General features: G+C 41.3%; 1 protein-coding gene across 1 annotated transcript in view; it reads left to right on the forward strand.

The window, feature by feature from the left end:
- Positions 1 to 1,817: 1,817 nt before the first annotated feature.
- Positions 1,818 to 13,308, forward strand: part of SAV1 (salvador family WW domain containing protein 1) — a 38,187-nt gene continuing 26,696 nt past the window's right edge. Inside the window, exons 1-2 of the mRNA XM_019518360.1 lie at positions 1,818 to 2,298; positions 12,372 to 12,642. Coding sequence (XP_019373905.1) covers positions 1,860 to 2,298; positions 12,372 to 12,642 — 710 coding nt within the window. The 5' untranslated portion in view covers positions 1,818 to 1,859. The remainder of the gene's footprint in view (positions 2,299 to 12,371; positions 12,643 to 13,308) is intronic.

Consider the following 13,308-nt stretch of genomic DNA (forward strand, 5'->3'; position numbering starts at 1 on the left):
CCCCGGCCCCCCAGGAGTCACAGCCCCCCCCGGCTCCTGCTCTGCGAGCACCCGGGCAGGATAAAAAGGTCTCAAAAGAGAAGTAGAACACATGTTTAAATGGACGGTGTTCCCTTAATAATGTGCTGTGATACTGGGAGTAGTTCATCTCGCTCCTGAGGTTGGCACTTGTTTTTCAGACTATCTTCGCTGCCCAAAAAGAGCATTTTTCACAATACAGTAACTATCATGTGAGCCTGTTCTCCCTGTGTGATCTAGCAGAAGCAAAGTCCCTGTAATTCTTATGGGAGAAAGGGAATGTTAGCTACCCCTGCACCTGGTGCGTCACTATTTACCTTGCAGTAAACAGTCGACCACGTCTTATTTTCACAAGGATCATCTTGAAGGATGAGCATATCCATAGCTTTTGTTGTTGAACTTTCTGGTGAGAATGGAAAATGCCCTGAATGCATTATAAACTTGTCGGCACTTAGGCTGTTTTGTTGAGAAGTAACGACAACTGATTGTACGCTCTCACGTGTAATAACTTTTGTGTAAGTTTATGCGTGTTGTCTACTAAAACGTCATTCAAAACAAATGTTAAAGTTGCAGAACAAATTGGCCTGATTTCTTTCTATGGGAGGTTTACCACGCGGGGTGGGTGGTTTCCAGAAGGCATAGTAACTTTCTTTACTATGCCTTCTGGAAAGGGGCAAGGATTTTGTGGGGTAAGCTCTCTTATTGGATCAACTGCAGGGTTGGGATGAAGTTAGAGAGTCTTGGGAATGTAAGACGTCCTTCATCAGGTCACTTCATCAGTATGCAGTAATGGCATTCTGTACTGAGGTTCACGACGCCCTGGTAGTGAAGAGATGACCTGACTTGCCAAATGACTTTGCGGTGTTAGTTTCTTAAACTTTCCATGCTACTTTGGTTTGTCTCAGGTATTTAGATTCTAAGCTTTTTGGGGCAGGTGCTTTTTCCTAACAAATGTATAAATGTTCACAATACCAAGCATAGTAGTATTGTAGTCTTGGTTGAAGTACACACAATTTCTGAAATTTGAATTTGTTATGCACAGAACAAAAACAGAGTAAAAACCTCTTGTCTAAAGAGTTCACAAGCTGATCTTTTGTCACCTTGATAAATTCATGCATACTATAGGGATAAGTTTCTATGATGGACGCTACAGTCGCGTCCAGACGAGCATGGATGTTTGGTTGCCTAGGGACATGAAGCAGTGGCAACACCTTGTGCCACTGCTACTTGTCCCCAGGGAACACCCATGTCATGCGTCCTCTAGGCATGCCAACTATGCAGCCGCCATGATCCTGCAGCCGGGGCATGGCTCTAATGGGCGAGGCTCTGGTTTTGAGTGTCACATGCTGCAGCCACATGTACTGCTTTGCTTTTTTTCCGTGCAGGTTTTTTTGACCCCAGGATCTCCATCATGCTGCAAGGTAGCAGCACGGGAAATACCTGAACATGTGATGTGTGGCACTGCAAACGGATCTGTGGTGGCACATACCACATGGCTTCTCTTGTCTGGGCATGGCCTGTGTGGCTTAATACCAGTTACTTTGAGTTTCTTTCATGGAATAGATGTTCCTAGTTTTTTGAGAGAGACATATGGGGTAATATTAATTTCTTTGATATGTGCTTTAAGAATAATTATTTAATAAGGTATGCCTTTGTGCAATACAAGCAAGATTATCTTCCTCTCCAAACTGTAGCTTTTGAATTTCCTGATTTTTAGAATAAAGTTTTTAGCTTTAAGATCAACCCAGTTAAGTGTTTATATTCCATGTAATTAGGTTGTATTTCATAGCTAGAATCAAGTTTTTTGCTTGCATTGTAATGCTGGTTCTGTTACAGATCTGATGCCTTCATTTATTCGTCATGGTCCAACCATTCCAAGACGAACAGATATCTGCCTCCCTGACTCAAGTTCTTCTGCCTACTCTGCTGGTGGGGATGGAATACTTTCCAGAAACCAGAGTTTCCTTAGAACTCCAGTTCAGAGGCCACCTCATGAAATAATGAGACGAGAAAGCAACCGCCTGTCTGCACCTTCGTATCTTGCAAGAAGTTTGGCTGACGTTCCTCGGGAATATGGTTCTTCCTCCCAGTCATTTCTAACAGAAGCTAATTCTGTTTCAGAAAATGGAGATACAGGGGCCCGTTACTACTATGATCATTTTTTTGATGGACAAAGGAGACGTCAATTAAATGATCGTGTACATGAGGACTATAGATATTACGAACACAACAATGATCTTTTCCAAAGGATGTCACAAAACCATGGGAGACACACTTCAGGCAAGTGGTTTTCTTTAAATAATGCATGAAAAGTAATTTTGCTCTGGAAATGTTTCTTTAAGCTGCTGCGCATGTGTTTTAATGAAAGTTGCACTCTACAAATCCTCTGTTAATGGCAGTGGTTTAGCAGGGTTTGTTGCTTGTTTACATTTATGGCAGCCAGATAATAACACTGCATATATTCTGTTGAAGAGAAGGAAATGGAGGGAAATGTGTGTGTGATAAAAAAAAGGCTAAAATGTATTTGAAAGACCTGTTGTCTTTCATGCTGTGAACATACCTCCTATTTGTCTAGACTTAACCTTAGTACTGTGTTTTTATTTTTAAAAAATCTTAACTATTTCACAGCACTTTTTCAGAAGCCAAGTAACCTTTGTTTGTCAGCCAATCAGAGGGCGAGTAAAGCATGACAGACAGACAGACTTAGGCTTTTATAATATTAGAATGCTCCATTGGTGAAAAATCTTTCAGGGTTTGCTGCATTTTTGGAGCCCCTCTGCCATAGGAAATTGACCTTTAAAAGGGAAACAAGTTGTACTTAGTTTTATATCATGAATCGTTAGAACTCTTCTTTGAACAGAGAGGATGTTTAAAGAACCATTTTAAACTTGTGTATCATGTATTTTCAGAATGAAATGCATTGTCACTTGTTTTTTACATGAAAGCTGTGAGCAAAAAATGCAAATCTGCTGTCTCTAAGAAAACAGCTAGCAAGAATGTCAGGATTTTAAGGTCACTGACCTTGTGTATGGAATTCGTAACTTAAGAAAGTTATGCTTTTGTTATAGAAGACTTTTTTATTTGGTCAGGAGTCAGGAGGACAGCCAAATGCCAAAGAGAAATTCTGGCATTACTGTTTTAAGTCTGTAAATGATGCAACTTTAATGTGAAAATGTTTGAACAACTTTATTTGCCTTTGCTAAATGTTATGTAATACAATACATCTAATCTGTCCAGACTTGGATTGGTAGTCATCTATGTAAGTCATGTGTTCCTGTTCACTTGTAGCAACCAGTCATTAAAAACTGTTGATCCTAGGAAAGGGGGCTATTGCTGAAAAACATATTTCATAGCAGTGCACTGATACATCAGTCCATATCATATTGGCACTGATAAAAGGAAAATTAACATGATCAGCAATCAGCTTTTTTTGGCCGGTGTGGCCAACAGTGTCACTGATAAATGCCGCGTGCATGCACGCAGCGTCAGTATGCATGCAGCCAGGATTGCAGCACAGCAGCGTGGAGAGCAGTGTCTGACCAGTAAGTCTGTGAGGTGGAAGGGGCATGGGGGGAGCAGATCGAGTCCCCCACAGTGAGGGAGGCAGTGGGGCTGGGGCAGGGTAGGCACTATTCGGCCAGGGCTGCACAGGGCATGGGACAAAGCTGTGGGCGACTTGTCCGGGGGGGCGCAACAGCTCCTGCTGCTGTGCACACCCCTGGGGAAGGCATAAGGGTCATGTGCCCCCCTGGATTTGTGTGCAGTGTGGGCTGTGCACTTGATGCCCCCCAGATGAGCTGCCCTGTGCTCTGTCCTTTCGCCCTGCCCCACCTCAGCTGGGCAGCACCTGCCCCTACCCCACTCACTCCCTCATCGTGGTTGCCTCGATCTGCCTTCCCTCCCTCCCTCTCCCCACCCTTTCCCCCAACAGACTTAACAGCTGGACACTGCTCTCCAAGCTGCTGGGCTGCATATCAGTAATCAGATTGGTATTGGCCAATATGGCTGGTTAATAATTGGCCATCAGTGTCATTCAAAAAAAATCCTTCTTGGTGCACCCCTAATATTTCACCAATGGGTGCTTCAGAACAATGTTGAAAGTGACTTGAATGCTAATATAAAGTGGACAAAAATTCAGGAAACATTGATACTTGAGGACTAGCAGGCTTATTTCTTATATAAGAAATGCAAACCTTGAGATGAACATGGTTATGTGGGTTGGAGAAATGCCTCAGTTTCGATCTACTGCAAACTAAAAGCAGTTATAGGTGTTGTGCCTATGTTGTCTGGCCAAACGTAGTTTCAGAGTCTCAGTTTCCCATTTGCTTCTGCTCTTTCCTGTTCACCTATTTGTAAGAGCTGCACATAAAGCTCTTAGAAGAGAATTTTATTTCACCCCTACTGTACCTCACTCAATGCTAGAATTCAGAGGGGAGCTTCTGCCATTTACCATATTTACCCAAATCCAAGAAGACACAAAATTGAAGACATGTCCCCCAATGATTAGATTCTGTACATGGAACAGTTTATAAATTAGTTACAGTTTTCCATGTGTAGAATGTATTTATTGGTGGGTCATCTTAAATTTGTGTGTGTATCATGTCTCTCATCCTTCCCCTCCCCTCCCCCCAGCTGCAGTGCAAAAAGTAGAAGTAGGGGGGGCAGCTGGGGAGGGGGAGCCAGTAGGGAGGCAGGTTGGGGGGAGAGAGGGTCAAACAGCTTGCCCTTTGTTCCACCCCTACCATTTGCTCCCCTGCTGCCTCTCTTGTGCCTGGCCCCCCCTCCACTTCCCCTCTAGTCTGCCTGGGGCTGGAGCTAGTTGCTGCTACTGGGCTGGGCTAGGGTTGCAGTAAATGTGCTCTGTGGCCCAGGTTGGGGCAGGGATGGAACCTGTAAGTGGTGTGGCAGTGAGGAAGCCATGGGAGGGTGTGGGAAGGGGCAGGGACCTGAGATTGCAGGGGTGGTAAGAGGTATTCTGGAGAGGGGGAAGCAGGCAGCAAAACCTTGTCTTGGAATCCAGTCAATGTGGGTCTTTCTTGCCAAGTGCTCCCCTATTTTATTGTTTATTGAGCAGTCGTTAAAACTGACAAATGTTTAATAACTTTTCAGCTGTTTTGTGCCAGAAGCAGACAGGAATATAGTTTTCTTCTGCTTGGCTAGTGAGAGAAGCAAAAATGGACTATCATTTCTCTTATGGAAAGCAGTCTCTTTCTTACCTGCAGAATATGCCAGTTTAAATTTCACTGCAATAGACAAAATGTCCCCAGCTCCATCTTTCACTTTCTTTGGCTTTATATCTTTCTCAGCCTAGGACCTTACTGTTTTTAAAACATTATCTTCCCTAAACTTTCCTCAGCTCTCTTCCACTCTTGTTTGATTCTGAGTTACCCCCCTGTATTTTAACCCTTCCCTTCTGGAATCTCTCGCTTCTGATTTTTTCTTCTCTTCCCAACTTTAGCCATCTGTCTGACACTTCTTGGTGTCAGGTGCATTAGCCACCTGATACTTCACATCTCAGTAAATGTAACTACCTTTCCCCCAATTTTTTTCCCTAAATTTACTGTCTATATAGTGGCTTGAAACTATATTGTGACCAGGTCATCTGAATGGTCTGCTCTTTTATAGATAAGACTCAAACCTGTGCATTAAAAGCTACTGAGCTTTCAGGTGGGACTTTTCAGAAATGTATTTTATGCATTCAGGTATATTGTGTTGGAGGAGAAAAATGACTATCCAAACAGTGGATATGCTGAGGAATAATGAGAGTGAATGCTCCTCCTGTCAAATTGTGTCCTTTCATAATTTGTAAGATGAGTCATGTAACTGGGGAGCAAAGAAAAGTGTTAAGCCAGTAAGGTTAAAAGGCAAATAGGATCTTTTTGTACCGTCTCAGTAAGCTTGTTTTTTGTAAATGTTATTGAAACAATATGACTTCTGCTTAATGCTTGTCTTTGCTGCTTTTTCCATTTCTTTTAATGCTCTTTCTTATGTGATGTTTTTGGAATCATCCTACCCACAAGCAAAAAAGCCTTACCTTCTGGAAGTATGTTCAGTGATTTTTTTTTTTTTAATTTTTGGGGGGTGGGGGGTGATGAGTAGAATGACCTAGTAACAGTAATAGTTGACTTCATAGCTAAAATAAATTCTAAATAGGATATGGATGCTCAGGATATATGAACTGAACAAAAATAGAGCTCGAGGGCTTTTTACTAGGCTGCACTTGTCCTCCCACACCCTTCATGTTTGGTGGAACAATTGTGGGTGTAAAATTTGTGCCTGTGCAATTTCAGCACAATACAAACCTTGATGACTGACAGTCTCTCTGCATTTTTCCCCCTTTTTGTTTAGCCTCTATGTTCTCTTCTTCTCATCTTCTGCTGTGACCAATCAAATGGCCTGGTGGAAGATGACCCAGAGCAGAACTGACACACACATGCAGTATAGATTTCTCTTTCCCGCTTTTTCCAAGCAGGCTACTTTTATAACCAAACCGCTTTGGTTTGTGCAAGCCCCCTATTTTGCTGTTTCTGTCATGTTTGTATATTTGAGGGCCTGATTTTGAGTTGAAAGGCATCTTGGACCCAAGGGTGTTCAACCCCCCAGGCTGCAGGCCAGATCCAGCTCTGACACCATGTAATCTGGTCTGCGAGGAGCCCCATGTGCCATGGCACTGCACAATAGATGGAGCACACAAGGTGGGGAGCTGCACAGGGGCCCAGTGCTGGCATGTGGGGCTGGGCAGAGGCGATGCAAAACCAAAAGGTTGAGCATCACTGTCATGAACTTTTGCTATCACTTTGCTGAAGTATTGCATTGCAGATCTATTCAGTGGGAATTAGTACTGTGCTGTAAAGGAGTTCTTTTCTTTTGTCTGTCTTTCAGTAAAGCACTGGTGAAGGTATTGAGAATATGATTTGCTATAGGCCTGGCCCAAAACTTGGCAGTATCTTCCATTTTAAGATATGGGTAATAAAAATAATCATTGTTCCTATGCATATATAGTCGCATCCTTAAAATAGCAGACTGGATTCAGCAGGAATTTTCTTCATTGCAGCAGCATGTAAACTTTTGCAATTAGTTGCCAGTTAATTCAGACAGTTAAGGTAAGGACAGTGTGGTTAAAAAAAAAAAAAAAAAAGGAAGAGAAAGTCGAGCTGTATATGATAAAGCAGTACTGAGCTTTCTGAACACAAGAGTAAAACCAAAATGTGTAGAAATGTGAAAATTCGAAATGGCAAATGAGAATAGATGGTTTCCAGTGATGTAGGCTGAAATGGGATTGCAGTCCTATAAACGAGGTTATGGTTTTGGTGGATGGGAGGGATTCTTCTGCTTAGTCATCTGCATTTGTAGGTCATTGCTTCAGTGGCCCTGGAGGCCCCTTTTTGTCTACTGCTCCTGAGCCTTGGTAATGTTGTCACAAGGTCCTTGTGAGAGAACCCAACTTTTAAACCAAGTAAACAGTGCTTAGCCTTTGAACAGGACTAAAACAATGTTAACCATTTGGGCAAAGCAATTCTGGGTCAGAATGAGAAACAATAAGGCATGTTGTGCAAGTAATAGAGTGATCAGGCTGTAACCTAGGAAAGTACCATGAGAACTGAGAAGTTGAAGGCAGGGCATGTTTAAAAGCATACAAACAAAAGAAACCATGGCATGTGGAGGAGTTCTGTTGCTCTTATTTCAGCAATTGTAAGGGTCAGGAATGTGCCACCCTTTGACAGGAGCACCAGATTCCATGTTGTGTGAGATCTGCAGCTGCACTTCTGCAGGAACTTAAACTTTTAACTTGTTCCTCAACTTATCTGTCTGAATCAAACTGAAGCATGGGTTGTCTTTATGGTGTGGTGTGTGATGCCTGTGTCAGTGGGGCAGAAATCCTCATTTGCGGGCTTTGGGTACAACAGTTTTAGAAATAGTACCTATTAAGATGGAAAGTGTCTCTAGGCTTGGGACCCTTTCATGTTTGTAAACTGCCAGGCATGCTCCTGTCCGGTGGTATTACACAGCACTGCTTGCTGTTGCCGGTATATATTTCAAGTGGTCTAGTAATTTAGTGAAACCTCGTCCATTTTAATTCCCTTTTTCCCTTTGTTATGCCTCTTTCTTATCATGCCTCTTCCTTTGATGTACCTCTTCCACCAACAGTTTGAAAAAGATTAGATGAATTTAATGCCAGCTTCTGCAGCTGATACTTCTATGTTTCTAGCCTTTTTTTTTTTAAATCGCAAAGTATATTGTTCTAAATTAGAGCAGGGAATATTCTTGATATACATTTATATAGTCTCACTTCAAGGAAGCACCTGCGGATTGTTTCTTCTGCAAGGCTGTTATAAGCAAAAAGCAGTGCATATAATCTAGTTTTGATTTTTCTACAGCTGCAATTATAGAAGCTATAGTAAGTTGATTACCAAGTTAAATGCCAAAACGACTTAAAGGTCATCAGTAACTATACTCTGTGAAAATCACCTGAATTCTTTTAATTTCTATTATTCCCCTACCAAGAAAATACATGTGTTTTATGCTTTCAGGAAAAATAAAATGTATAGCCTTTTACTGCATAGCAAGAATAGGTTTCTGTACAGAATTGGACACAGGGTAGAAACAGACATCACCTGTTGTTTCATTTGTGTCACCATAACAAATTGTTAGCAGATAGACGCTGCTACCCTTCGTTGAACAACATCAAAGGAAAATCAGTTGCATGCATGCCAACAGGTAGCAATAAATGGCCACTTTATTGTGGTGGTCGTCTGTCAGCTATGTGGTGGGAGAGTATGGGCAGCCTGAGCTGCTTGTACTTTCTAGCCAGCCCAAGCAGGGGCACTTTCCCCCTTACAGTGAGGCACCCTGAGGGATCTCAGGGTGTCTCCCCATAAACAGGAAAGCCCTGCTTTCCCCACTCAGCCAGACTGTTCCTTGAAATCACAGGAGCAAGTGTGGCTGAGCAGGCAGAAGCCCCATTTTCCCCACTCGGCCAGACTACTCCCTGTGACCACGGGGCTGGATTGGAGTGGCTGAGCTGGGAAAGCAGAGAAATCACATTGCCCCTTGACCTGCACCATCGAGGATGGGACAAGGCGCAATGCACTTTACCTGGTGAAGTAGATCACCCATGACGCATTGTGGCACACCTGATCCCCTTCATTCAGCAACATCAATTTCTAGCCTGTGTTCAAAAAAAACATTGATTGCTTCATCTCAGTCACTTTTTTACCCAGGTATTAACTATTACATTGATCTGTTGCTTGCTTTAGTAACTTGAAGAATGGCTCCAAAACAGTTTTGAAGAATTGAGGGATCTAGGGATAGTTTAAGGTCTGATATCTCATGAAAATATTGTAGCTAGAATTTTTTTTTTATAAAACAAAGGTCTTGTTTTTCTGATGGGGCATGCTTTCAAGCCTACAGACTTCATATTTGGCAAACAAATATTTTTCCTCCTTTTGACTCTTGCCTGCCTACTGTGGACCCCTGCTGTACCTAGACAACTTCTGGGTTCACCTTTAATTCTATCTAAAACATTGTAAATCCAGTTTTTGAAAACGGTAATCTCTATTTTAAGGGGGGAGAGAGAGAGAGAGTGTACACAGATACTGGTTGCTTAAATTACTCGGGAATTGAAGGGGGGAATAAAATAAGATTTGGACATGTGCTCATTTTAGATGTAAACTGAAAGGGAGGCCAATGTTTATACTTGGGCTGAGGTTCTTTCTCAGAGCAAAATGTGCACGTATTTAAATCCCCTGCTGATGCTGATATTATAAGCAGTTTTTGTTTACACATCCCAGTAATCTCAAACATAACAGTCCCATTAGCTGGAGAAAATACTGGCTTTGTTTATCTGAAGTCCAGTATCTTTTCAAGTGGTTTGGCCTTTTGTATTTCCTCTTGCAAATGAAAACAGGAACTGTTTGACATAATGGCATGTGGGGTCTCTAACCTTGATAATGGAAAGGGATCAGGAAGTCTCTTTGCTGTTGCTCCTTCTCCACGCCTGGATAAGGAATCAGATTCCAGGGTGCCAGGTCTCTTCTTGGGATCACTACTTGAGATACAACTTTTCACTTTCCTTTTGTAAAGGTAGTAGACAGTAAAAATAGTGTAATTCAGGGTAATAGATCAAGGTGTAATATGTCTAGAAATATCTTACTGGAGAGTGGAAATATTTCCAAAGTCAGTGCTCACTCAGAAAAAAGCATTGAGGCCTTTTGTCCAAGTACCTAGCAGTTAGTTCAATAAAAGATGTCACAAAAAAACCTTGCCTCATACGTTCCCTGAATCATCAAGGCTACAACAACACTACAACTTCTCCCAGTACCTTATTGCTCATAGCTAATATTTTTGACTGAAAATCAGTTGAATTGTTACTCCAGGACTTGTGTTGCCCTATGTGTAAATGGCTCAGGTAATAGAAAAGAGTATATTTCCAGTTCCATGCAGTTCTCTGAACAAATTGTCATAAGGTCTGTGTAGTCCAAGCAGAATCATTGCTGAGTGCAAACTAACTGTGTTTGCTATAATTAATGGAGAAGCAAAAGAGCAATGCTGACATTCTTCTGGCTTCAGCATTTTCTTTTGTGTTAACTGGCATACAAGAAAGGTCCTTTTAGTGCTATTTTTTGGATGAGGAGGACTGTACCTTTTCCCTAGCTGCCTGCCCACCCCTTCCCCCAAAGTGCATTTGTATGTATACGGTGCATAGTATGGACACAATTGGATATGTAATTTCTGAAGAACCAAAGCTGCAGCAATATTCACTCTAATCTGTGGAAACACTGGTGCTGTGCTGGAATCGGCTATTTAACTTCTGAGAGAGGAGAAAAAGCTAACTTCTTCAATGCAGTTCACTTGAAAATCTAATATTAGTGCTGTAGCTGTGAAGGTCAGGAAGTATGCAAGAAGTGAGGTTTTTTTAATTATATCTTTTATTGGACCAGCTGTATAGTTAGGAGAGATGTTAGACAAGCTTTTGGGTAAAAAGTGTCACTTTTGTGCCCAGAAGCTTGTCTAACATTTCTCCCAACTATACAGTTGGTCCAGGAAAAAATACCAGCAAAAAACCCCTTGCTTCTCTTCTATTAGTAAGACAGTTACCAGCTAGTTGGGAAATGCTAGTATCCAGTGGCATGCATTTGTTGTGTAGAGTTTAAAAGTAACAAATCTGGATTTCCTAACAGCCAGAGAAATACCATATTCTCTTGCAAACAACATGCACCTTTTCCCCCCAAAAATTGGGTACATGTCTTAAGCAGGGAGGCTGGTTTCTTCACGGGAAAAGATGCAAACCTGGAGCTATTGTGCATGCAAAGGGGGCTGCCTTTTATGTCTGGCTCAATAAGCTGGAGGGGTGGAGTCCTGTGTTAACCCTGTCACAGCCTAATTATCATAGCTCATGCCCGAAGCAGCAAGCTGCAGGTAGTATGCTGATGAAGCTCGGTATGTGGTACCGTCACTTTATTTAAAAGGAACTTACATAAATAAATAATGATAGTAAAGAACTGCGTCATGCTGCCACTCTTGCCGTGACTGGAAAAAACATTTCCTACATTCTGCCTTCCCTCCCCCAAAATTGTCTGTTTTATTTGTGTTATATGCCAAAAAAACCCCCCAAAATGGTATCCAACTAAAAATGCAAAAATAACACTAACAGGAAAAAAAATAAATCTATATTTTAAAGGTATGTGAAAGAGTTGAAGTTGAGCATGTGCTTTTTCAGAGTTACAAACCACTAGAGAATGAAAGGTGGTAACTCGTGAAATTTTTGGTTGGGTCACTGTGTGTTTTACATTTTCAGCTATGTTCTTTATATCTGCTGGAGGTAGCTTCGTTGTTTATTGCTACATGAATTTCTGATGGAAAAAGTGAATTCCAAGTCTAGTGAAAGCAGGTCACCCAGGCACCAGCATCCAAACATGGTTTTTGTTTCCAGTAGATGCAAAATGCAAAGCTAGGAAGCTTTGATAAACTGCTCCCATATCAGTCATCCATTATGAGTAAAATGGAGAGCTCCTAGTGTCAGAAGTTCATTTAAGCAAAAACCCAGTGTTTTTGGCAGGGGATGGAGATGTAAGGCCTAATTTACAGAGAGGTTACAGCTCCATTTGTCACTGATCAGTTGGGGCAGGCAGTTTAATTACTCAGTAATTAGCATTTCACTTGAATTCTTCCACTTTCTAATCTGTTAGTGAAAAACAGTCTGTAAACATGTAGGTTATAAATCTACTGCAGCGATTTTTGTGTCATGATTCATCTAGAAGGTTATCTTTTATTGCTTTCCCTGGGAAAGTATTTTTACATTATTTTGAAAGCATGTTAATTGCTGGCATTTGAACTGTTTCACTTTCTTTCAGGTATTGGGAGGGTTCCTGCTACATCTTTAGGAAATTTAACAAATCACAGTACTGAAGATTTACCTCTTCCCCCTGGCTGGTCAGTGGACTGGACTATTAGAGGAAGGAAATACTACATAGATCATAATACTAATACAACGCATTGGAGTCATCCACTTGAGCGTGAGGGACTGCCTCCGGGATGGGAGAGAGTTGAGTCAGCAGAATTTGGAGTCTATTACGTGGATCACATCAATAAACGAGCTCAGTATAAACATCCATGTGCTCCCAGGTATGATACCGACATTAGATTTTGTTGGTGGCTTCTTAATGTTATCAAGTGCTAATCGGCTTGATTTGTTTTTAGGTAAATCTGGTGTTTGTCTCTGTAGTAATGTATCAGAGATGTTTTATTGTCACGATGGCAGTCTTACTCATTTACTGGTTCCTGACTTTCAGTTATAAAGGGAGATAATGTTGAGGCTTTGTTTCCCAAGTTGGGTTTATTTTAGCGTAAATTCAGAGCACAGAATATTGTTACCAGCAAACTAAACATCCTCCTTTTGCTATCAGCATTCAGTAACAAGAAACTTTAGAGACAGAAGGCAATTTACAGGAAGAGACCACTGTTAAGTATTACCTTTCAGGTGACTTTTCACATCGATAACATGTTGTTTCTGAAGGGACCCTTTTGTTGCCATATGCATGGGTTAATTCTTCTCCAAGATCATAGTCCAAATTTTATCAAACCAAGATTTTATATTTTGTGATCTTTTTTGTTAGTATTCTCCAATATGCCCTTTAGTGCGTGTGCACTATCTTTCCTACTGTTTCTTTATCTGAGAAGGAAAGCTGCAATGTGGAACAACTTAAAACAAAAGACATTTTTGTTGGAAGAGCTTATACCAAATGTTACAAGAATGTATTTGTTCTAAAAAAAAAAAAAAAAAAAAAAAAA

This window comes from Gavialis gangeticus, unplaced genomic scaffold (genome assembly GCF_001723915.1).
Source record: "Gavialis gangeticus isolate Ggan-Ray unplaced genomic scaffold, GavGan_comp1, whole genome shotgun sequence".
NCBI classification, from domain to species: Eukaryota; Metazoa; Chordata; order Crocodylia; family Gavialidae; genus Gavialis; species Gavialis gangeticus.